Here is a 26,721-nt window from a genome sequence, read left to right as displayed (position 1 = left end):
ATCTCAGTTCTCATTGCAAACTTAACACCTTAAAATTGTCATAATTAATGGCCAGTTAATCATAATTAGAAAAGCAAAAGTGCTAAATAAGTTGTTCAAAATAATATCATCAAATAACCAAGTAAATATCACAAACAAAATATAGAAAGTTCATCCATAACTCTAGGCATAAACTTTACCTAAACATGAAGAGAATGAAAGAAAAGACCATATTTGTATTATAGCTAAACATGAATTCAAATACAGAAGAGAAAGTGATAGGAGAGAAGTCACTCTTGTCACATGAGTTCGAAACTCTCCATCTTACTCCTTAATTCTTCATCCAAATCCAACTACAAGTACAAAATGGATAAACTATACTAACTATACTATACTAACGAACTAGGAAAAACAAATGAAGACTACATTTTGGTAGTTTCTCTAGCCTTCAAAGTTGTCAAACAAGTTCAACAAAAGCCCTATTTATAGAAAATTAAACCTCTAAGCAATCATGTTTCAAGTTTTGCAAATTGTGTCTTAAGATTCCTAAAAGTTGTTTTTCCAAATCTCCAAGATGTTTCATGCACTTTCTAGCTGAAATTTGTTCAGAAAATTGGTCCAAAAGTAGTAGAAAAAAGCCGCAAGTTAAGGTGCAACTGGTTCAGCTGTAAAGCAGCCAAAATATGAATACACACCCTCAAAATGCGGGTTAAGGTTACGTATTGGGTTGCATATTGTCCTCTCCTGCAAGTTTGCACTTTTCTTATCAATCTTCAACATTGCTCTGTTTTTGCACCAAATTCAACTGATATTTTCTCAATGATGGAGGTTGAATTAGTTCTTGTATGAAACCTAAACATTGTACTTCTTTGAATTACCTTTCCAATGCCTCAAGAATCATCTAATTTAGATATCTGTAGATTAAGAAATGATCAAAATATCCTTGACTGGTCGATTTCGACTATATTTCGACTTTTTAACTAGGTAAACCATGAATTGGATTTTGATGTCTTTCAAAATGGTTCAAGAATCATCTCAATCCAATACTTGTATTTCAAGATATAGACAAAATACCAAAATGTATCAAAGCCATCAAATATTTCTTCTTTTATATTTGATTGCATTTCATCTTTTGAATATTTTGTACTTCATATTCTCTTTAAATTACTTCAAATCATCAATAATCATCCAAATATATTCCCAATCCACTCCATATGATGATTGAATCATTAAAACCTACAAAAATATGAAGTTTTCACCATTCTAATCCATAGAAATACAAATAATCACACATAAATTACAAAATGTAAACTGTCGCGCCCCATTTTTTTATAAGAAAAATAAATGGTTTGAAAAAGTGAATTTTGATTCAATTTTTGGTTGGAAAATGAATTTTTGATTTAAGAAGAAAGAAGAAAAAAAATGAAAAATATGGGTCTAAATGTGACTTGAAAATGCGACGATTTGACCCAAAATATAGTTTAAAAAGGGTTTTTAAAATAAAAATCGGAGTCGCCACTTGGTATAGAGTTAAGGTGTACCAAGTCACCTAAAAAAAATGAATTTTTTAAAGGAAAAGGTAGAAAGAAACCCCTTTTAAACGACTCCTAGTCTACGTAAACCAACGAAAAAGGTTCGGGAGTCACATTTGACGAAGGGGAAGGCAAGGATAAAAATCCAAGGCACCCCTTCGACCTAGCCAAGGCTAGTTGCGTGATTTAGTCAAAGATTTTCTTGTTTTAACCTTAAGATTCATCACATTTGGATGTAGTATATGAATGCATACCCTAGACCTAGGAGGGCATGGGGGGCAAAATTTCTCTTCAAAGCTTGAATGGTGCCAATCACATTAATTGTGATGCCCAATAATGACTCTTTGGAGAGGTCACGAATAATGCAAAAATATGAGATTCTAAGAAAAGGAAAAGGATAAAATAATAATAGAAATATACATGTCTTAAAGGAATGCATCATGTCGGGTACGGGGGACTAATGTTCGTGACTCAATTTTCCCTTTAATAGAGGGAATACGAGCGTGCTAAGGCTAGAAAACCAAACTCGTCCATATCCCATATTCAAGGGGTGACTCCCTAACCTATGCACGCAAATGAGCTTAGTAACTAGAATGAAATGCAAAAACCCTATGATCATACTTCAAATGTGGGAAAAGGGAGAAGGGTCATGCGAAAATGTAAATATACTAAAAAGAAAAAAAATGCATGAACATGAGATGAAGGCATGCGAATGTACTAGCGAGGGACGGTCCAATTGGATCTAGCATTGGACTAGTCCTTCACTAACGCTCTCTCACAAGCATTGGACTTGCAAGAGCTCGAGGGGAAGACCATGACTAGCGTTGGACTAGCCACGGTTTTGTGCATTTGCATCCATCATACATACATAAGTAAATGTGCATAATTAAAGCGAGTAGGCATGTGAGCACGTAATTCACATAACACATAAGCATGCATATCTAGATGCCAAACCCTAAGAAAGCAATTAAACACATAGCACATACGCATGCAAATCACACAACGAAAAAAACAAAGAAACCCTAACTATTACATTAGGAGGGGGAAGCCTACTACAATCTAAAAGGGGAAATAAGAAGGAATAAGACAATTAAATCCCTAACTATTACAATTTTGGCATTCGAGTGCCTCCCAAATGATAAAATTGAACTAAAATTAAAGCAAAACTAAGCAACTAAAGAAATAAATAAAGTGAAAACGAAATAAACACTTAAAGTCATGCAATTGCACACATAAGACACATATACGCACGTAGGGTCAAGTAAAGTCAAAAATAAAGGATAAGGTGTACCTCCCTTGAGTTGGAGCTCTAATGGGGTGAAATGACTTATTTACCCTCCAAAAATAAAGAAAAGGTCAATGCACCAATTTAATTTGAGACAATTAAAGAAAATATGCAAATACAAACTCACTTGATCATAAAGCTCTTAAAATCATGAATTAAGTGCAATTTAAACAAAGCATGGTAGTTAATTGAAGCAAACAAGCAATGAAAAGTTGTAAAATTAGAGCTGCCAAGGACCAAATTGAGGAAATTATTCAATTGGTTGGGTCGTAGTGGCATTATACAAAAGGCAAGAGGTGAGAATACAATTTTGGAAACTACTTCATGCATGCAATGAAGCTTTCTTTGTTTCTGCTAATTTCTTTCGTCTGCAACATACGGCATCACAAACCCAGCTTGCAAACACGGTCAGATTCCATTTGAACTAAAACAAACGAAACTACCACCTAAGCTTCTCACTTTGCAACATGAAATATCTGGATTTAAACGCACAAAAATTAGGCAAAAAGGGCATGCAAGCATCGAAATAACATTCTGAAATTTTCCCAGCTACAATTCTCTACCGTTGCCGTGTTCATGCTAATGCAATCTTTCCATCCAAACCAAGTTAATATTTCAAGCCAACATCAAAGCCTCGATTCCAAAACAACGAATTCACAAAATTCAACGTCCAAAACAAACCAAGAAAGAAAAAAAGAAGCGTAGGAATGGGAGCATGCAACTTTTCTGGAAAAGCTTCTGCTGTTGCTACCCTGAACAGCAAATCATCAGTTTTAATAAAAAAACAAGCACAAACCATCTAAAAATGATGAAATGTGTGCTAAACATTGAACAAAAGGAGATCAGCAACCAATGGACAATCACAGCATCCGAAATATGCATTTGTCTCTACCTCACTACAAGTGCAACCATAAAAAAACAGCAAAAGCAGCGTGAGGACTTGCAGCAAGCTGGTATTCATTTTCCAGCAAGCATCGAATCATGATTCAAGTGTTTTAAGGACTCAACTATGCAAACACAGACTAATCTAGTTCCTCTTCAACACCAGATTGAGCATGCAACGTAACTGTAAAAACTCAATGAGCATCCACGGAGAATAAAACAGCACAAAAGAATGCAACAGCTTCTTGCTTCGCTGCGAACTTCGCAGCTTCGAGCTCGTGTAGATTAAATGCTGAAACATTGCATTAGACTCACCATTTATCTACTAAATGCACACACATTTTCCAAACATCAACTTTAACAGCGAGGAACAAACCAACAAGATCATGCAGTCCATTCAAAACCATATTACGTTTCTGAGTTCATCATTAACAGGCGTCGCATGGTTTAAACAAGACTGACCATACCACAAACCCCATCAGACTTTCGAATGAAATGCCAAAACAAATCTTTTTTTTTTTTATATTTTCCTTGTCTAAAACCCCCACAACTTGAACATACCCCAGCTCTAGATTTACACACGACAAAAAAATCAGAACAAAGAAAGTATTGACGGCAAGCTTTTCCCTCAACTAAAAAAAACTTTTGCAACCTCTGAAACTTTGAGTTTTCAGCAACCTTACATAACAGGCATATGCCAAGTCATAATCCGACACAAAAGACAGCAAAAAAAATGAAGGGAATCAACCCCAATAGTTCCTAGGTTTCCGTCTCTCAAACCCAGCCCAAGGATTTTAAGCATGTAACGATCAAAGCTGCAAACTTTCCACTGTGAACTCGAGGTTCATCTCATGTGTATATTTTCATACAAAACCCGAATGAAACCTTCATTTCATTAGCCCCAAACCCATATAACCCTCAAGTCATCAGTTCTAACATAACCCAAACACAATGGCTATACACTCGAGGTGAAACCGGACAAACAAAAACAATAAAGAACAGATTAAAGATCATGCAAGTCTGAAATATACAACCTGCGGGGCTTGCTTGAAAGATATGAGGTAAAAGGGATTACCTTTAGCACCTTATGGTGTCCAGTGAACAAAGAAAAATCGAAGAGGTTGCGTCCAGACGCCAACTTTGAAGATGCAAATTTCTGGTGAAGAGATTTCCAAAGCTCCGTATGAAGGCAGAAACAAAAGCTTTTTCTTGTTCAGCCGCTGCCCCTTTTCTTCTCTTCCCCTTGCTGCCTTTCCTAGTTTTCTCTTTCTTTTTACCGTAAGCTTTCTCTATCTCTCACTCAGACCCTAGCCGCCCCTAAACTCTCCTCTCTGGTTTCCTTTTTAATTTCTTCACCCAACCAGCCGTCAAAAGCCCTCCGCTATTTTTCTTTTCCGCCGTCACAAAACACTCCCTCTCGTTCCGTTTCCTCCCCTCAACTCCCTCTCGGTTTTCTCTCTAGCTATCCCGCCGTCAAACCTTCCTTTTTTTCTCAGCCGTTTCCTTAGCCTTCCTTTTATATCAGGACCCCAACTCTCTAAACCCTCGCATGAAGGGTGTTGATGAGAGCCAAATAGGAATGGAGTTAAAATCATCCGATGGTAAAGAAAAACGATGGACAAAAACAATGGGAAAAGAAATGGAAATGCGCTCTTTCTCTTTTTTCTTTTTTTTTTCACTTGAAACAAGCCTGATTTGATTTTTTGTTGTTGTTTTTCTTTTTCCTTTTTTTTTCATTTCCAAATGAACCAGTTAATTAATAAACCAAATAACGAAAAATAACAAATTAAGTAAAATTGAATAAAATAGACAAATACTAAAAAAATAAAACAAAATTGCTAATCTTAATAATTTTTTTTTTGTTTGATTGATGATCTTCTTTGTTTTTCAGTGGATTAATTAACAAAAAACAATTTTCTTAACAAAAATGAGAATGAGATAAATTAAACAAATAAATAATAGTAAAAATAAAATAAATAAATAAACAAAAATCAACTAGAATAAATAACAAGAAAGGCTAAAAATTTGGTGTCTACATAAACTTCACTAGAAACCTAGTTAATTAACTATAAAAATGAATAAAACACACCGAAACTAAATAATAAAACAACTTAAACACTCAAAATGCACACTTATCAAATTTTTTCATACTTGAACTACTGCTTGTCCTCAAGTAATTAAGAATTACAAACCATCACAATAGTTCAAATATATCCCTTTTTACTTATATGTCTTTCAAATTCATTTCCTCAATAACAAGGTAAATTACCATTCTGTACTGATTCATTTCACCACAAATACTCATCATACCAAGTAAAGGAGAGAGAATCATATCAAAAATTAAAACTTGTTCAACTCATTTCCTCCCCTCAACTAATTTACCTTTAAACAACTCATATGGCCAAGTCAAGGTATATAACTTCCATGATCATCTTTTTTTCACTCAATAGAGCGATTTATTCAATACACAACAAATAGTTTTCTCAAGTAGTGAAAATATCTTTTAATGTGAAAATCGACATTAGTATATGAAGTAAGTAGTGAAGATGTCTTTTGATACGAATATCGACATTGGTATATGAAGACCACTAGTTACTTAAGTTCATCACTAATTAGAGTTTCATTTGCATACTCATAATTCAATAGACGTTTACGTGAAAATCGATATTTATAGATGAAGATTCCCAATTATTAAGGTTCAAGAATCATTGGAGTAAACATTTATTTAATTTTTTTTTCTTTTTTCTCATTTTCCTTTTTTATTTTCTTTTTTCTAGGAACTTCCCACATATAGAATGATCATAGAAAAAGTAATACAACTATTGACCATATTCATCATTTAATTTGTAAAATTCAATCAAGATAGGAAACTTATCGAGTATGAAAAGTTTAAGGCATAATTACTTCTACTTTACAAGGTATATTTTCTTCATAGCAAAATTTCTAGTCACATAAGAGCTATTTTCAAGTTAAATAAGAAATGACACATAAATTTTACTCCAAATGGGGAATTTTGACTGCTTGAAAATTAACAAAATTGTGAAAATTTTGAACCATTTTCCTCAAATCACCATAATTAAAAAGGAAGTAAACCTCTACCCTACATTTAAAGTGCAGGTAGTCTTCAATGTATGAAAAGGAAAAGTAAGAGTAAAAGAAATACTTCCTCTATGGTGAATTGCCCTCTTGCTTGGGATTTTCAATGGTCTCATCTTTCTTCAATTTCAACAATTACTTACGTAAATGAAAGTCAAAGATTACAAAAGTTTCATATAATAACCATTAGTTTGCAAAAAGTAGAAAATAAAAGCAACAAACTTTATTGTGCAAATGAAAGTCAAAGAAGTGCATATGATACTTGTATGGTCAAAAAATGAACTATATTGGCCTCAATGATTCACCATGCAATTAATATGCAAATGTATGATTTGAACCTCAAAAACAAGTCATATGAAGTCATTTAGTATGATTATGCATCCTAAAGCACCTTCATATGTTCATCATGCAAGCTTATGCATGAATGAGAATGGAACCAAAAAGGTGAAAATAGAAACTATCTTACAAAGTTAAAGAAATTCACCTTGAAATAGTTATATGCGGGAAATGAAATGTGATTGAACCATTTTCATACTTAAATGAGCCTTAACATGAACTTTATGCAATTGAGCTCAATAAGGACTCATGAAGATTAAACACACCAATGATGTATTTTAATGATGCATTTGAATGTTAAAAACTATTCCAAATGATGTTAATGGGTGAATACAAATGTTGATTGATCAAGAAATTTGAAGAAATAAGTGAAGTGAATGTGTTTTAGGCATAAAAAGAAGAAAAATGGCATATTAAGCTAAGTTTCGTATTATGGAAAAGTGAAATATGCAGGCTGAATATGCGGGCTGATACCCCGCGTTTTGAGGATGTGTTTTCTCCAGAAATTATGAAGATACACTAAAATGCGGGCTGAGGGTGCATTTTTGAGGTTGCGTATTTACTTCTTACATTTTTTTTTGCAATTTTGCTGCAACAAGAAGTTACTGTTCCATTGGTGTGCCTCATACCTCAAATCAAAACCTATTATTGTAAAGAACAATGCACCATGTCAAACACATGTAACTTGGTCAAATGCACTATTTTAACACAAAAATTAGCATAAAAACACATGAATCAAAATTTGAGGGTTGTAGAAGTTGATCATTGAGCTCCCTTGGCACCTTATTTTGCACATTTGATTTCAATTCTTGAACCCTAGCATAAAAACATAACAAACACACCAAAACACACATGTTAAGCATAAAATCACACCAAATTAACATAAACTTAAACAAACATTGGGTTGCTTCCCAATAAGCGTTTTTTATAGTCATTAGCTTGACTATTTCACCTTACTTTTGAAAAAGGTTTTGTTAATGGATAATCCACCATTTTAGGTCGTGATGGATCAATAAAAGGTGACTTGATAGCAAAAGCCACATAATCAAATGATATGAGAGATGAAAGAGACTTAACTATTCTAAGTGTTTCATAGATATTACCTTATAGTAACACCACTTGAGAATATTCCAAAGGAATGTCCATATGACCTTTTTCAATGATTATGATCTTGGAACCTGTGACGCCCCCACTTCTCCCTAAGACGAACCAAAGGGTATCCGCGGGACGCCTGCCCAACTCTCGCCAGGACTCAAGCAATTTGCGTTCAAACTTATAACGGTACTAGACATCACACCCAGATAATATAAATGCAATTAGTGCGGAAGCGTTCAAGGTTAACAATATTTAACAATTACCAAATTCATATAACGGGTTTCCAAATACATCCCAAAATATACAATAGCTAAAATGTCTAACCAAAAGAATTGGAACCCTATTACAAAAGTCCACAAAATACTCAAAATGGGAATTTCCACCGAGTCCCATTCATGCCCAAACTTGTTAAGGAAAACAAATCTACAGGGTGACCAAAACGCTCGTGAGGCCAAGAACACACATGCAAGCACATTGTTCAAGTAACAATCCCAGATTGACAAGTCGAGCAATAATATATCCAATGATTAACAATTTACGAGGTAAGTAACCATAAACAATTCAAGGATATTGGAGCTCTCAGGAGCTATCACTACAAGAAAATTGGTCATCAGTGACAACTTTTCTTTGTGACGAAAAAAAGTTGTCACAAAAGCCGATCCTTTATTGACGACTTTCTAACTCGTCACAAACCTCTAATGGGAGCCAACTCATTTGTGACGACTTAGAAAAGTCGTCACTAGTAAATTCCCGCCAAGATTTAGCAAGAGGGCGGGAGTGTTTAGAACACACAATAGTGACGACATTAAGAACATCATCACTATTGCTTGGCCTATTTACGGACGACTTTTTGTTGTCGTCACTGATCACTAAAAAAAAGTTATTAGTGACAATATTTTTTAGTGATGACACTATGTCGTCAGAAAAGGGATTCTTTAGTCGCGACACCTAAAGTTGTCACAATTCCATCAAAGCAACTAAATGTTTATTGACGACAAGGAGAGTTGTCATAATTGCTCAAAGCAACAGAGTCTTCAGTGACGACCTTGAAAAATGTTGTCACTAAAATGATTTATTCAGTGACAACTTCTAATATCGTCACTGTCACTCTACCGATTCGGATTTAGTGACAAGAATTAATCGTCACTATTTAAAGTACTTATTTCTAAGTCACTTTCATTAATTCTACTGTGCCACCCTAACTTTTACGATTTAGCCCCAAATGTTGTAAAAAATTCCATTAATTCCATTATGATACCTTAACTTTTACAATTTAGCCCCATATGTAGTACACCGATTTCTTTAATTCTATTATTACTCCCTAACTTTTGTAATTTAGCCCCATATGTAATTCACCAATTTCATTAATTCTACTATGGCACTCTAACTTTTGCAATTTTACCCCCATATGTAATACACCAATTTTATTATTTCTATTATGGCACCCTAGCTTTTACAATTTAGCCCCTATTTTCAAATTAGGAAATTGCGAATGGTATCTTGATAAACTATGCATAAATATTTTATAATTTTCTCAAACTTAAGTAATAATTTGTTATAAACTCTAAAGATATATCTTTCATTACAATAGTTATAAGGCAGGCAGGTCTTTTTATCAATGGAATAAGAAATTTATGTCAGATTTATCCTTTGTACTACATGCCAAGTAGTATTAGCAAAGGAATAACAAAGAACTACAAAGTAATTAACAAAATAGCGTTCAGGGAGTGTAGTTTATGGGCAAATGAGCATTATCTATTCAAAGTACCAACTTTTTATGGGCATTTTACTCTCAAACATATAATTTATGATAAATTTATAAATGTTTGTAAGTAAAATTCAAAAAGTGTTACACTGATTTCTTACAAAACGAAAACTGGCAGGTTATCTTTTCAACATAAATTAAATTTTTTTTAAAAAAGAAATGGCCCATAAAGTACCAACTCTTTGTGGGTTTCCTTTACATGAACAAATATTTTGCTCTTTATGGGCATTTCACTCTGAATCATTTAATTTATGTTAAATACATAAATGTTTGTAAGTAAATTTCAAAAAGTGTTGTACTAATATTTTTATGAAAGGGAAACTGGTAGGTTTTGTATTTAACATAAATTAAATATGTGAAAGCAAAAAAAAAAAAGAAATTACCCATAAATCTATATCTTGCAAATGTATTACAAGAAATTTGGTCATTAGTGACAACCAATTGTTATTCTGTTTTTGCTCTCTAATGATTTTTTTAACTATTAGGAACTCAAATTTTGTCATGTAAATTAATATTAGTGCAATAATTTGAAGTGAAATTAACCATTTGAAACAAATCATCTCTCCTTATTATAAAATAAAAAAAATTCTGGAGTTTTGGGCAAAAATAATGAAAAGAAAGATAAGTAAGTTGTAATTTAGTTCACAATTTTGAGAAAGTGATATCAATATTAATATGGGATCAACTATTTGATGTCATAAAAAAATTACCTATTATGAATATTTTTACAAAAATATTTAAAAGTTGCAAGTAATAATATATTAGTAAAATGTTAATTCAAAACTAAAAAACTTGGGTTGAAATTTTCGTACGAGTAGGGGGGGAAATGTAAGGAATTGAAATTTCATTCAAAGTCAATAGTTTGAGGAGAAGCGCGGAATTGACTTGAACACTTAGTGAAACCAACAACTCGCGGTCATGTTTAGTCATTCACCGAACAAAAGGCTACCAGCCATGAGCCAACAGCCAACAAGCAACACTTAGAACCAAAAAACACACCACTGCTCCTCATCTCTGCCGAGAACCAAAAAACACACTGCTCATCTCTGCCGGAAACATCTCCTCGCCGAGAACCAAGAAACATCTCCTCGCCATCTGCTAATCGATCTTGGCTGGGAAATGATGAAATAGAAGACCACATTTAGCAGCAACTGTCTACAAAAAAAGGTATGCTGATTCTCTTTTGCCTCCCTAATTTTCCCCCAAATGGTTTGCCCCTAATTAATTTCCCCGTTTAGATTTAAATTCCATCCAGACTCGAGAATGACAAGTTTGATATTTTATCCAAAAACTTCGATAGAACTGAAATCTGAGTTAGGAAACGCTCGTCGTCAACTATAGCTGATCAATTAGCTTTAATTTGACACGTACATTTGGCAAAATTTTCTGCTTTTTGATCTAGAGACTGACAAAATAAAACCTTCCGCTGCTAAAAAAACTTAGTTGTTTGATTGGTTATTCATTGAAAACTTTACAAGATTTCGATCTGCTATATGTTTCTGTAGTATGATAAACAGATTATTTATGGGGTTTAAAATAGAAAGGTCAACTTTAGCTTCTCCAACTGCTATATATTTGCATCTCGCCTTGTGTGTGTGTGTGTGTTCCCCTTGTTTTGGCTAATTTCTTGGTATTCTGGTGCATTTCACTTTGTCATTCTTCTCAGTCTATTCTTGTTTAGAGGCTTGTGAAGTACTTGTTAAATGTTGTCGAGTCGAAGGAGGCAGGGACCTAGAAATTTGTTGTTAGTGATACTGATCGGAGGTGGCATGGCATGCTTACAATAACGCTGATAAATTGCAAGGAAGCTTGTGGATCCCTTGATACAGTCTCAAGTTTAGGACTTTTTTCAAGTGAATTGAGAGATAAAACCAGTACAACTGACCAAATATACTTGGCCATTACTATCCAGATTTATTCTTCACCTTTCTTTGTTCTATTTTATTGGTCTTCTGTAGGAAGTAATGCAAAGCATTCTAAGATGTCGTATTTCAGTTTCACATTTTTCATGGAAGTTCATCTGGTAGGTTTTAGAAAGACCGAGTAGTAATGTTCCCATTCGTAATTTTGATTTGTTGGGTAATGCGGAATATTAGTAGCAGCAGACTGCGGTTTTGCACACGGACTTGGATGGCATGGGTGCATTGTGAATTACGTGATGTTCTAGCACAAGTTATTGGATACGGAAGGTGGATGCCATAGCATTGATTTTGCAATTTGACTTCTTAGGGGAATGAATGGTGGTGATTTCAAGTCGTGCAAGCCACTTACTCTTCATGTATAGATTGAAACTTCTTTTTCAGCTTCTCGACTCAGAATAGCTTCTTCTTTAATTTACTTGCACATAAAACGAAACGATGCCATGAATTTGCTGGCAAATTGGAAAGTTATTTGGAACTTGTATGTATGCCTTTCAGACCTTGTGCCCTGCCCTGTGTACGAGTTGGGCGCAAGGATAAAGGTTTCGCTTCCTAGTTATGATGCCTTTTCGTGCACCAGTCATCCCTCATGCTAACACAACGAAAGGGAAAACTTGTTTCCACCCCATTCTGCCCCCTAAACTCCCGCTTGGGTTATCCAGACTTCCCCTGCTAGCAAACTCGTGACCTGTGGCATCTTGGACATGGATGGTCTCAAAGCTTCCCTTATGTTTCTCTCTATTCTTGATTACTCCAACCCAACCTCTGTTCCTTCCCCCAGTCACCATGACAACATTCCCAACATCAAACTTGATGAATTCAGTAATCTTGTTGTTCTCCAGGTCAAGTTTGATGGTGTCATTGGCCTTGATGAGTGGGTCTGGGTAACGAATGGTATGACCATCATAGGTATTCAGGTATGGCTTGCCCTTCTGTCCAAACTGTACTGATCGAACCTTACACAGCTTAAACTTTGCCTCCTCATCCCTGAAACTTCTGGTTTGATTAGCTGGCCCTGGCTATGTTGTTAACTAAGCTGATATGGTGATCATTGTCTGTGTGGCCCGGGATACAGTAGTGCTTGCCAAGAAAATCTCACAAGACTCCAGAATTAATTCCTATCTGCCTTACATTGTGTTTTGCATTGCACACAGCCTCCTCACATGCTTACATTGTGACATGTTTGAATTTAGTAATAGCTATGTTGTATTTTGTTTAATTTTTATTATTGTTGTATGGGAAGATTAATTTCCTATATTTATTATATGTGTTGTTGTAATATCATGGTTGCATATTTTTTTGTGTTAGGATCAACGGTGCTTTTGAAAAAACATGGATAGGAGTTGGATGACAATTAAAGATTACTTGCATCCTAGATATTTGGCAGGAGTGAAAGAATTCGTTTAGTTCGCTTATTTAGGCAAGGATCCCACATATAAGCTCCCTTGTCCATGTAAAGGGTGCAACAACTTTGAGGATCAAACTATGGAGGTCATGAAAAGTCATTTGTGTGGGGGAATTGTTGAGAGCTATACTAGGTGGGTATATCATGGTGAAAGGTTTGAGGATTCTGATGAGGATGAAGATGATAACATAGTTTTAGATGAAGAAAACAGTGAGTCAGATGATATTCAAGAAATGTTAAATGGCGTTGGTACTGCAAACTTTGGCGAGAATTGGAGAAATTCGGGGGAACATAATAGGGATATACCAAATAAGCAAGAGGGGGAAGCAAGTAAGTTTCTTAGATTATTATCTGAAGCTGAAAAAAGTCTCTACCCGGGTTGTGATAAGTACTCAAAACTTTCCTTTGTTGTCCATATCCTTCATTTGAAAACTATGAATCGGTGGACTTGCAAATCCATCGATATGCTGCTGAAATTCCTCATTCAAGTCTTCCCCATGGCATCAATTCCTAGCTCATACTATGATGCAAAAAATTTAATTCGTGAGCTAGGACTCAAGTGTGAAAAAATACATGCATGTGAAAATGATTGTGCACTTTATTGGAAAGAAAATGAAAGCCTCGATCACTGCCCAAATGAAAAATGTAAAGCACCTCGTTATAAATCCCCGGGTTCTAAAATTCCTAGAAAAGTGCTTCGCTATTTCCCCTTAAAGTCAAGGTTGCAAAGACTATTCATAAACAAGGAGATAGCTCAAGATATGAGGTGGCATAAAGAGAGACGCGTTCCCAAGGAAAACACAATGACACACCCTGCTGACTCAATAGCTTGGAAGGAGTTTGATAACAGTCACCCATCTTTTGCCGAAGATTCTCGTAATGTTAGGTTGGGGCTTTCAACTGATGGTTTCAATCCCTATGGAAACATGAATAATGCATATAGTATATGGCCTGTAATCCTTGTTCCTTACAATCTACCACCTTGGAAATGCTTAAAGGACCCTTTTTTCCTGTTATTAATGATTATTCCAGGTCCTAATAGGAAATGATATGGATATATTTTTTAGGCCTCTAATTGATGAGTTGAAAGAGTTTTTTGACACTGGCTTTGAGACTTATGATGCAGCCGTGGGAGAAAAATTTATGTTACGGGCTGCTCTATTGTGGACTATAAGTGATTTTCCAGCATATGCCTATTTGTCAGGGTGGAGTACGAAAGGTTATAAGGCCTGTCCTATTTGTTTAGATGATACAACCAGTGTATATCTGAGAAATGGATTAAAATGTTGCTATATGGGGCACCGGCGATTTTTGCCAGCGGACCATAAATGGCGCAGAGAAAGAAAGTCATTTAATGGCAAGAGTGATCTTAGACAGCCTGTTAGAACTTTATCCGGTGAAGAAATCTTTGAACAACTTCAAGAGTTTGATCAAATGGTGTTTGGTAAGGCACCTGAATTGCTTAAAGAGAAGAAAAGAAAACGCATGCAAAATCAGTCAAATTGGTTGAAGAAAAGCATTTTTTTTGAGCTGCCATATTGGAGTACTAACAAAATTAGACACAACTTGGACATTATGCATATCGTGAAGAATGTGTGTGAAATTTTGTTGGCTACAGTGATGGGTACGGGACACAAAAATAGGGACACTTGGCAAGCTAGAGAGGATTTGAAGGAAATGAGATTGAGGGAAGAATTGCATCTTCAAACTCAAGGGGATTCAAAGGTGATGCCCGCTGCATGCTACACTCTTTCACGCAGCGAAAAACAAAAACTATGCCAGTTTTTGAGCTCACTCAAGTTCCCCGATGGATTTGCCTCAAACATATCTCATTGTGTTAAGCCAAAAGAGTGCCAAATTTCAGGGATGAAGAGTCATGATTATCATGTATTCTTGCAACGTCTACTTCCATTAGCAATTAGAGGCATGCTGCCAAAGGATGTTTCCCAAACTTTGGTAGAACTAAGCAATTTTTTTAGGAAAATTTGTTCCAGGACTCTTTATGTAGATGAGTTAGATGCACAGGAGAAAAACATTGTTGTAATACTCTGCAAACTTGAAAAAATTTTCCCTCCAAATTTCTTCGATGTAATGGTCCATTTAATGGTCCATTTACCTGCTGAAGCAAAACTTGCTGGCCCAGCACAATACCGGTGGATGTTCCCATTTGAGAGGTAGTGTAAAGGCTATTTTAAGACTGAATCTTCTTTTGCTTCATAGGGTCGTACTGCTGTGACATCTTATGGCTGCATTTTTGTGACACAGAAAAATGGGTCAATACAAAGGTTATGTGCACAACAGAGCTCGACCGGAAGGATGCATTGTTGAGCGTTACTTGGATGATGAATGTCTAACATTCATTTCTAGGTACTTGCACAATGTTCCTACAATATTTAATGAACCAGAAAGAAACACCGAACGCTTTGAGGCTGCTGGAAAGTTGTCTATTTTTTCTGGAATGGCTCGGCCTTTTGGGGCAGCAACATTTTGTTGCTTAAGTGAATCAGAGTTGATGAAAATACATTTATTCATCTTGAAAAATTGTGAAGAAATTGATGATTACATAAGGTAATAAATTTATTACCTTATGTATATGAGAAGTGTTATATGTTTAGTCAATTATAGCACTAACCGTAGCACATAGATAACTAATAATACTATTGTATAGGATGCACAAAGAATTGCTTCAGCAGCAAAATGTGTCGAATGTAGAGCAGATGCACGATTTAGAGTTTCCAAAGTGGTTTGAAGATCGTGTAAGTATGGAACAAACTACTAGAAAACTTGTGGTATTTATATAGTTGTTAATTTGTTCAGTCATTCTAATTTCTTATTTGGGTCATATAGGTCACTTACATGCATACACAAGGCAGATGCTGTGATGAATTGTTGTCTTTGGCCAAAGGACTGGATTTTAGAGTGATCAAATATCCTGGTTGTAATGTCAATGGGTTTAGATTTCATACCAAAACACGTGAGGTAGACAGAAAAACCCAGAATAGTGGCATTATGGTGAAGGGTGAGCATGCTGATGTAGAAATAAACTTCTATGGTGCTATTACAGATATCTTAGAGGTTGAATACTCCTTCAGTCAAAGCCGAGTAGTTCTGTTCAAGTGTGATTGGTGGGACTTGAAAAATAGCTCATGTCTTAAAATAGACAAACAGAGTAATCTAAGCAGCGTCAATTTGTCAAAAAAATGGTATATAGACCAGCCATTTGTATTCGCTTCCCAAGCCGAACAGGTCTTTTACGTAAAGGATATGAGGCTTGGAGGTGATTGGCATGTTGTCGAGTCAGTCTGTCCACGTTCATCATATGCTGTTCTTGAAAAGGATGAGGATAAATCATGTGAAGAAGAACAAGTTTACCAAGAAGATTATCTTGAAGACCTAATTGGGGTTCAAGAGAATGTCGATTTGTCTAACTTGAAAAGAGGTGATATGCTAGCTGATGAAGCTGTAGAAACTGGCATCCTAAATTCTGATTCTTCAGCTAAACATGCCAGGAAAATGGATGATTTTTTTGTTGATGATGATGAGATTCAGCAATTGAGCTCGAGTGAAGATGAAAGTGAAAAATTTGTAGAAAGTGATGACTATGAGTCTGACTAAACGATGTTGTAAATAACATTTTCAGTTTCTATTTATAGTTACAATGTAACTTTTGGTTCAAATCAAGTGTATTTCTTATCTTGAATTATTTTTAGTCACTCTTATCTTCTAATTTGCAATATCTATTGTAAAATACAAGGCATATTAATTAAGTTCCTCCTTCGGGTGAGCATGCTGGTAATTGTACCTTGTCCTGGCATTTTAGACATATTTAGTCTAAATGCATGGCTGATTGATATCTTTTTATCATGTAGTTACATGGCTGGGCCAGGGAAGAAAGGAAAATGTCCTATGCGACCAACTCGAGGTGCTGAAATACCTAATGCAGCAGAAGCTAGAGAAAAAATAGGTGAACAGGTGATGAAAATTGACTTTGCTATGTACTTGTACCTTCACTTCTTTATACCATTGGTTTTAAACAATTAAGCATCTAAACCTGCTGTGTATTTCTTACTTCACTATAGCAAGTTGGTGGCCCAAAAGGTAGTCTGGCTAGCAATGCCAATAATGGTGCTGAATTCAGCCTATCTAGAAAGTCAGTTCAAATTCGCCTATTTGATGAGACTGAGGTTAGTTCTTACTTTTGGTAGTTGGCAATATTTGAAAAATACATTTCTAATGTGTAGTTGGCTGGATTTTAGGATCCTACTACCTCAAATGGTCGCAAAACTGCTACAGGATCATCAAGACATGAGTTGACAACTCCTACATCTATTGAGCAGCAAAATACTACTCCTACTTCAGTACAAGTCGGATCTAACCAGTCCATTGGTTGTGGAAGTGACCGGATTAATGAGAGCGATGATGTTCAACAGAATGATACCGGTATATGAGATTTACTTGTAATTTATATTACACAGCTAATTTCATTTCAGATTTTTCCACTCACATTCATAACTGTGTACTATGTTTTGGGTAGGTGGTATCAATGTAACTAGGAAAAGAGGATATACTCGCAATATTGCACTGTCCAAGGAAAAGAAGGCCGGCAAAAAGGTAAAAGTCCAGGTCTCTGAAGTTAGTGGAAGAGTAATTGGAGAAGGGGCACAACAGTACATCTCAGAGGCAAGTTGTGTCATTCGTAAATATGGCAAATGGAAAGCAGAAAAATGGTCCAAACTGGCCAGCTCTGATAGAGAAGGAATGCTAAAACTTGTTAATGTAAGTGAAATTGTTTTGAAGGCTTGTTTTTCTTCTTGACTTGGTAACAACTAGTTCTGCAACAGGACATTTATGCACTTTTTCTGACATTTACAATAAATTTTTCACTCATATTTCAGAATAGTTTTGCTTATGATGAAGGAGAACATGTTAAGCCAGCACTTCTTAAGCAGTTAAATACACAGTACAGAAGTCGACGATACAATTTTCACAAGATTTTCAAGAAATTTAGTACAAAAGAGGAAGCACTTGCAAATCGTCCACAATATGTTGAAGAATCTGATTGGATTTACCTTTGTGACTATTTCTGTAGTCTAAATTTTATGGTATAGACGCCGACTTTTGATCATTTACTATTGTTCTTTCTCATGTTTTTTGTGTGTTAAATTTTGATCACGGCTGAACTTGATAAGTGCAGAAGATAAGTGAGAGGAACAAGATCAATAGATCAAAGCAAAAAACTGCTCATACAGCTGGAACAAAATCCTTTCTTCGTCATAAAACTGACCGGGTATTTGATTATCTTGAAGACATGTCTTTTGGATTGTTTAGGCAGGTTATTTAACTTCTTATTGTAACAGGAAGCACAAGAAGGGAGGGAAGTTGGACCAATAGAACTTTATGACATCACCCATTACAGCAAGAAGAAGAATGCAATGGTTGACGAAACATCTGCTATGAACTTAGTAAGAAAAATGGAATTGGTACTCTAATATTGTTGTACAACTCTTATGAAAGTCTAACTTCAGAATTTACCTTTGTGACAGAGCATGATGAAGGAGAAAAAGTTGGAATCTGAATGCAGTGGTGCAAATAGGACTGAAGAAGACATTTCCATTGAAGTAATTGGACGTGTAACCGGATACGTACATGGCCGTGGTCCCTCCAAAGCTGGAATAATTGCCCAAAAGCTTGCAGAGATAGATGATTTCAAGAAAAGAGCAGAACAAGCGGGGAAGCGCTCAGCTGAGTTGGAAATAACAGTCCAATCTCAACAACAACTTATGGAGAAGCTTGTGAACCAGCAAAGTGAAATGCAGAACCAACAAAGTGAAATGCAAGATCTCCTTAAATCTTTGAAAGCACAGCTGCAAGCCAACAAGTAAGACGATGAAGGCACATCTGAACGAACTGATTGGTAAGCAATTTTCAACTATATATACTTGTCTAAATAGATATAATGGCTGCTATGGTTTAAAGTTAACATAAGTTATTGCAATTTAGTTATTGGTAGGTGACAATATTAACTTGTAATATCAAGACTGAGGAGGGACATTTAAGAATTACTTCTGTCAACACAAGGTTCTAATCAGATGGTGTTTTGATCTTGGGAGTACATTTGTGGCTTTATCATAGCTTTGTTATCATGAAACAATAACATTACACAAAAAAAAAGCTTCAATAGTGTTTCTGTTTCATGATATTAATTTGAGGAGCACAGAAGGGCTAAAGAATAGATACGGCTTACATGTCGGCTCAAAAACTGTGGTTATAGTGCTGTCTTAAGTTTAGAAAATGTTTCAGAAGCACATGATATGTTTTGGGACTTGGAATATGTTTTTTAGTGCAGCCTTGACTTATATGAGTAGTATTTGTTCTACTCAAACTTATGAAACTATTTGTACTATGATGTTGCACTTATTTATGACATTTGAATATTTAATATATTATTTTGGCATATTCTATTGTAACGGGTGCCTACATTTGTTATTTATTAAACATTGCTGATATTTTCATTTTTTAGATATTATTGTAGTAGGAAAGTCATGTGTAAGGTGTTGTAAATGAGTAGTATTTTTCTAGGCAGGAGGTCTTTATTGACAATTGTTATTGTCACTCAATCAAAACTGTCTATTGATAAGGGATTGTTGCCACAGTTGATCAGGGGTTTATTGACAACAAAGTTGTCACTAATTCCCCTATGCCTTCACTATCGTGCCTTCATGCATCACTTGCATCACTGACAAGAGAAGGTGTTGTCACTAGATTTATAGATTTTACTGATGACATATATTGTCATAAAAAGTTTCATTCAGTGACGACTCTAAGGTCGTCACTGTATACTTTCATCTTTTACTGACGACATAGATTGTCATAAAAAAGGTTCTATTTACTGACGACTTTAAAGTCGTCACTGTATACTTTTACCGACGGAGATTCAGTGACGACCTTGCGACAACTGAAATGTTGTCAATAATGGTCATCAGTGACGACTTTTTGATTATTTGTGACGAAAAGTAGTTATCACTGATGACCAAAATTCTTGTAGTGTATGTTCCACTTGCACGATCAATAACCTTCACGAGTTGACACTCCGCCACTCGGGTAGGTTTGGTCCGTAGAATTTCACTTAACCTGTCCCCTTTCGCCTTACATACCCTTGTTTCGGGCCAGCCTGTCATTTGTTTAAGGCAATACTACTCGAGTATGCCAAGTAAGATCTCTTACTAGATCAAGCTTTTCAATTTTTTTTCCCATGGTTTACCAAGGAGCCCGACCAGGCCCATGCCGGCTCGAGTCCAAGGTTAGCCAATGAGAAGTGGGCGTCCCCCAAGCATGTTCGAGTTTTGAGGAGATTCACTCCAACGACGTATGCAGCCATAGCATACTATTTCAAGTCAAGTAAGCAAGTAACATGTGCAAGCAATTGAGATATTCGAGTATTTCAAGTGCGAGTCATTTATTTCAAGCGAGAATGGGTGCGATAAAGTACCACCCCGTCTCGAATTTTAAAATCTCAAGTATCAATAACAAGTAAATATGTATCTAGTTCACAGGAGTTCAAGTAACACACACTTGACACTCACCAAGTAAATAAGAAAAAACGGCACTCGAAGTTCAAGCGTCCACCGTGAGATCCTCTTGAAGTTCCTCTTGTGTGCCTGAGCAATTAATAAGGATTTATCACTCAAAATCCCCAATTATTACAAAGATTGTACTTAATGCACAATATAAGAAAATCCCAAAGAAAACGAATCCCAACCACTCGTAAATCGGGGTTCAAAGATGGGATTTTAAAACACAAAAGCAATTGAGATTTCATCTTGGAAATCAAGTTTAATACGTTCAAGTAACATCAAAGAAATAAGGAGAATTAAAAAATCCCCATTTCCTTAAGATTCGGAAATTTCAGTTTTGGTACGAGATCTTTGAAAAACCGTATCTCATTCTTTACAAGTCCAAAATTCTAAAACTCAATACCGTTGGAAACCTCTTTCAAAGTACTAAAAGTTCCTAGAATACACTTCTCTAAGATTCCAAATAGAAAACATTCAAAAATGAGCTCAAAGTCGCTGTTTTGGTTGATAAGGCAGATTTAAGTTGGTTTTTGGCCAACTTTGAAAATTCGACAAAATTCACTTGATTGGAACTAACCTTTGATTTGTAACTCTAGTGGTGTTATAATCCAAGTTTACAACAAAACAAGCAGAACGAGAAACGGAGTTTTGAATACCAAGATACGGTAGCTCAAAGTTATCCAAATTTCCTTGTTAAACAAGGGTTTTCCAAAATCAAGTCTTGAACTTTGGAAATTTATTTGAGCTATGAAACGGTCTCAGAATAACACCAAAATTAGCAGTATCATACCACCATATAAGGTTTGTCCCTCTAACAAATTTCATGGAAAAATACCTTCGGGAAGGTAGTCAACCAAATATCCAAAGTTTCGAAAAATCCTAAGGCAGAACTGCCTTGAGCTTTTTGTTTTCCATTCCAAACATTTGACCAGGGAAAATCCTTCAAACATGGTTCATTTGTGTAGGAAAAGCCTAAGGAACATTCATGGTACATTTGGTAAGTGTTTTAACTCCAAGAAATTCAATTGGCAAGTCCATACCAAGTCTAGCATCAATTTTGCCCAACATTTAGGGTTTTCAAGAACATGGCAGGTTTCGTATTTTGATCACAAATCACTCAATTCAACTTGGAATTAAGCATGGTTGGTGGCGTTAGAAAATACATTCATAAAATTATAATTTCACAGAAGAAATCATTTTGAAATTTAGCACAAAACTAGCTCAAATTCGAGCCTCAAGGTGTAGCTTGTGAACTTCGTTCCAGGAAAATAGAGAAACAGGACAGACATCTTTAAACGGTTGGTACGGAATACTCGGGTGGAATTAGGGGTTTCATTTTACACCATTGTAAATTTGGGAATGTGTATTTTCAAATGCCACCAACAGCACTTGATTTCGAATTCGGAGCAAAGAGTTATGGACGAAACAAGAAAGCTATCTGAGCATTACGGGAAAAATTTTCCAGGTTTACCAGCTTTGCAAGATTAATCTATTTGACCAACCAAACCTCAATATTTTTCGATGAAACTTTATACACCATCTATACAACATATAAACATCATATACAAGCCATCAAAACTTTAGAATTTCGCAAAAAGAGGCACGATCAAAACAGCGGCAGAATTGGAAACTTTTCTAGCCATGCAATCCTTGAAGTTTATACTAGTTAGGCACCATTAATCTACCAATTTGAGCACTAAACCAACATTAAATCCATCATCAAGCATCACATCAGCTATCAATCCAAGAGTGGGAATTCATAGAGTCCACCTTCAAAATTTTTAAACAATAACAAGCCACCCACATGAATAACTAAACTCATAAGTGTAAATCAACTTCTATAAACCAAGTTTCTAGGTTTAGATCATCACTTACTCTAGTTGATGTCCAAGGCAGTGATTTTTTGTCCTTTTTTCTCCAGCAAAACAGTGAATGTTAGCTCCTTTTTGCAGCTTAATAAGGTCTCCAAGTGTAGAGCTAAGTGTGTGTGAAATTTGGTGTGAGTTGGATGAAGATTGGTGAAGTTTTGTGAAGAAAATTTGAAGAACAATGGTGTTCTTTTCCCTTGAGTTGGCCGGCCAAAGAGAGATGAGGAGAGAGAGTATTTTGATCAAATTTAGCTTCCTAAGGAAGATTCATTTGTGTGGCCTATATTTGTGCAAAAGTCAACTCTCTAATAGTGCGTGTATGCGCGCATTTTGTGCTCGATTCCTTTCGAATTTATTTCACTAGTACACTAAACCTCTAATGCACTTATATTCATATAAATATTATTCACTCTTAATTGTCCCAAAATAATGGTCTAAAGTCCTTCAATTAATCACACGCATGAAAACGCGTATTTCCAATTTAGGCCCGATAGAGTGAAACTTTCGAGAAATTCTTATAACGATCGTACCACTAACTATCACTTGAGTATTTAAACCTAAAATTACCTATTTTAGAACCATTGTACATGTCTCCAATTTTTCGAGTTTATTGTACTTCCAATGGTTAAAATTTTCAAACATGTTTTCACTATTTTCCATTAATCGAGATTTCAAAAATTAATTTTTGAAACGATTCACTTTAAAACTATAATGAAGTCATAATTTCATGTATTTAAATCTAATAAGGTTAGAAAATGATAATCGGAGCAAATATTCAGATAAATAATTAAATAAACAAAAATAGGAGTCGAAAAAAATAATTTTTACGAGTCCTCACATCCTCTCCCCCTTAAGAAAATTTCGTCCTCGAAATTTACATTGATTGGTGAACAGGGCTGGATACTTTTCTCAAATTGCTTCCTCGACCTCCCAAGTTGCTTCCTCCAACCCATGGTTCTTCCAGAGGACTTTTACTAATGGTATCTGTTTATTCCCCAATTCCTTCACCTTCCTATCCATAAGCTTAACCGGTTTCTCCTCATAGGTTAAGGTCTCATCAATCTCAATATTCTCTGGTTGTAAGACATGTGAAGGGTTTGGGTGGTACTTCTTAAGCACAGACAAATGGAATACATTATGGATTCGAGATAAACTCGGCAGCAATTCCAATTTGTATGCTACAATCCCCACATGCTGAATAACCTTATAAGGCCCTACAAACCTTGGTTGTAATTTCTTTCCCTTTCCAGACAGCAAACTTGCTTTCAACGGTGTGATCTTGATAAATACTAGATCTCCAACCGCGAATTCTAAATCTTTTCTCCGATTATCGGCATAACTCTTTTGACAGCTCTGGGCAGTCTGGATTCTCTGGCATATCAACTTTACATTCTCATTAGTTTTCTCAATCCATGACACTGTGGTCGGATCTAAAATCTTCCGTTCACCTACTTCCTCCCAACAAATCGGAGATCTACACTTTCGACCATAAAGCGCTTCATACGGAGCCATTTGAATAGAAGAGTGAAAACTGTTGTTATAGGCAAATTTTACTAAAGTCAAAAACTTACTTCAACTCTCCCCAAAATCCAGAACACAAGTTCTCAACATATCTTCAAGGGTTTGAATTGTCCTTTCAGACTGTCTATCGGTTTGGGGATGATAAATAGTACTAAAGTTCAATTTAATCCCTAAAACTTCTTGCATCTTTTGCCAGAACCTCGAAACAAATCTTGGATCTCTATCTGACACGATACTGACAAGGATTCCATATAACCTAATGATCTCATCCAAATACAACGTGGCCAACTTCTCCAATGGGTACTTCATGTTAATCGGCAGAAAATGAGCCGATTTGGTCAATCTATCCACTATCACCTAGATCGCATCATAGCCTCTCTGCATTCTTGGTAATCCCGATACAAAATCCATGGTGATATTCTCCCATTTCCACTCAGGTATTTCTAGAGGTTACAAAAGTCTCGATGGTTTCTGATACTCGGATTTAACCTGTTGACAAATTAAGCATGTTTGGACAAATTGAGCAATCACCTTCTTCATGTTTTCCCACCAATACAGACTCTTTAAGTCTTGGTACATTTTATTCCCTCTTGGATGTACCGTAAACTTTGATCGGTGTGCCTCTTCTAAAATTTCCTTTTTAAGCCCTTCATCCTTTGGCACAACTACCCGATTCCGAAATCTCAATACACCATTCGATCCCAAGTTAAAGTCTGACTTGTCTCCCCATTTAACCTTTTCCAACCACTTCTACACTTCAGTGTCCTTTCCTTGAGATTCCTTGATACGTTCCATCAAAGTGGAATTCAATACAATATTCCCCAAAATTACTTTCCTCGATTCCAGTCGAGAATTCCAATAACTAATCATTTCCAACAAATGAAGTTCCTTAATCATCATCCCCGCCATTTGCATTTGACGACTCAAAGCATCGGCCACTACATTAGCCTTTCCTGGATGGTATTTAATCGTACAGTCATAGTCTTCCAAAAATTCCATCTATCTACACTGCCTCAAATTCAGCTCCTTTTAAAAAAATAAGTATTTAAGGCTTTTGTGGTCTGTAAAATCCTCAAATGTCACTCCGTACAGATAATGTCTTCATTTCTTTAAAGCAAAGACCACAGCCGCTAACTTCAAATCATGAGTCAGGTAATTCCCTTCATGCGATTTCAATTTCCTAGAGGCATATGCTATCATTTTGTCATTTTGCATTAAAACGCATCCCAATCTTTCCTTAGATGCATCTGTGAACACAACAAAACTATCCTTCCCATTAGGTAGAGCTAACACTGGGGCTTTGGTTAAACGTCTTTTCAATTTTTGGAAACTCTTTTAGCACTTAGGACTCCAAATAAACTTCCCACTCTTCTTGGTTAGCTCAGTCATTGGTCCAGCAATTCTAGAAAAATCTTGGATAAATCTCCGGTAATACCCTGCTAATCCAATAAAACTCCGAACTTTGGTAGGATTTTCTGGTCGTTTCCATTTCGAAACAGCTTCAACTTTAGCTGGATCCACTTTAATCCCCCCCTTAGAAATTATGTGTCCCAAAAAAGTCACTTCTTTTAACCAGAACTCACACTTGTTAAATTTAGCATATAATTGATGTTCCCTCAAAGTTTGCAAAATAATTCTCAAATGCTTCTCATGATCCTTCACATTCTTATAATACACCAATATGTCATCAATAAAGACCACCACAAATTGATCTAAATAAGGTTTAAAGACCCTATGCATTAAATCCATGAAAACAGCAGGTGCATTCGTTAATCCAAACGGCGTCACGGCAAATTCAAAATGCCCATATCTCGAATTAAAAGCAGTCTTGGGTATGTCCTTCTCCAAAATCCTCAACTGATAGTAATCCTGTCTCAAATCCAACTTCGAGAATACTACAGCCCCTTGCAATTGGTCAAATAATTCATCAATGTGGGGCAGTGGGTATTTATTCTTAATAGTGACCTCATTCAAACCTCTATAGTCTATACATAGACTTAAACTCCCGTCCTTTTTCTTAACGAACAAAATTGGGGCTCCCCACGGAGAATCACTCTCTTTTATAAAACCCCTTTCCAGCAAGTCTTGCAGTTGCAATTTCAACTCATTCAATTCCGCTGGAGCCATCCGATATGGTGTCTTAGAGATTGGTGTCACTCCCGGAAGTACATCAATCTTAAAAGTTATTTCCCGTTCTGGAGGTAGAGACTCTAACTCTTCGGAAAAAATATCTGGAAAGTCTTTCACTACTGGCATGTCCTTCAAATTCAGCTTATCACTAGGGGTGTTAATAAGAAAAGCCAAATACCCTTGAACTCCTTTACTTAATAATTTTCTAACCCGAATTCCTGAAATAAGTGCAGATAAAGCCAATTTACCCCTTACATCCAATTTCAGGGTTGCCTCCCCTGAAATACGCAATTCTACAATTTTCGTCGTACAATTCAACTGGGCATTGTAATGG

General features: G+C 35.8%; 1 protein-coding gene and 1 long non-coding RNA gene across 2 annotated transcripts; both read left to right on the top strand.

Moving 5' to 3' along the window:
• Positions 1-13,374: 13,374 nt before the first annotated feature.
• LOC140016763 (uncharacterized) lies at positions 13,375-16,909 on the top strand. Its single transcript, XM_072070549.1, has 5 exons — positions 13,375-14,247; positions 14,327-15,468; positions 15,560-15,862; positions 15,963-16,050; positions 16,142-16,909. Exons 1-5 carry the CDS (start codon positions 13,375-13,377, stop codon positions 16,907-16,909), a joined length of 3,174 nt encoding a protein of 1,057 aa, XP_071926650.1.
• Positions 16,910-18,038: 1,129 nt separating this feature from the next.
• LOC140021438 (uncharacterized) lies at positions 18,039-18,568 on the top strand. Its single transcript, XR_011825169.1, has 3 exons — positions 18,039-18,070; positions 18,190-18,396; positions 18,489-18,568. It is a non-coding gene; the product is annotated as an uncharacterized lncRNA (long non-coding RNA).
• The last annotated feature ends 8,153 nt before the right edge of the window (positions 18,569-26,721 follow it).

Source organism: Coffea arabica, chromosome 1e, assembly GCF_036785885.1.
Source record: "Coffea arabica cultivar ET-39 chromosome 1e, Coffea Arabica ET-39 HiFi, whole genome shotgun sequence".
Classification (NCBI taxonomy): Eukaryota; Viridiplantae; Streptophyta; class Magnoliopsida; order Gentianales; family Rubiaceae; genus Coffea; species Coffea arabica.
Note: the sequence above shows the minus strand (reverse complement) of the source record. Positions and strands in the feature narration are given on the sequence as shown.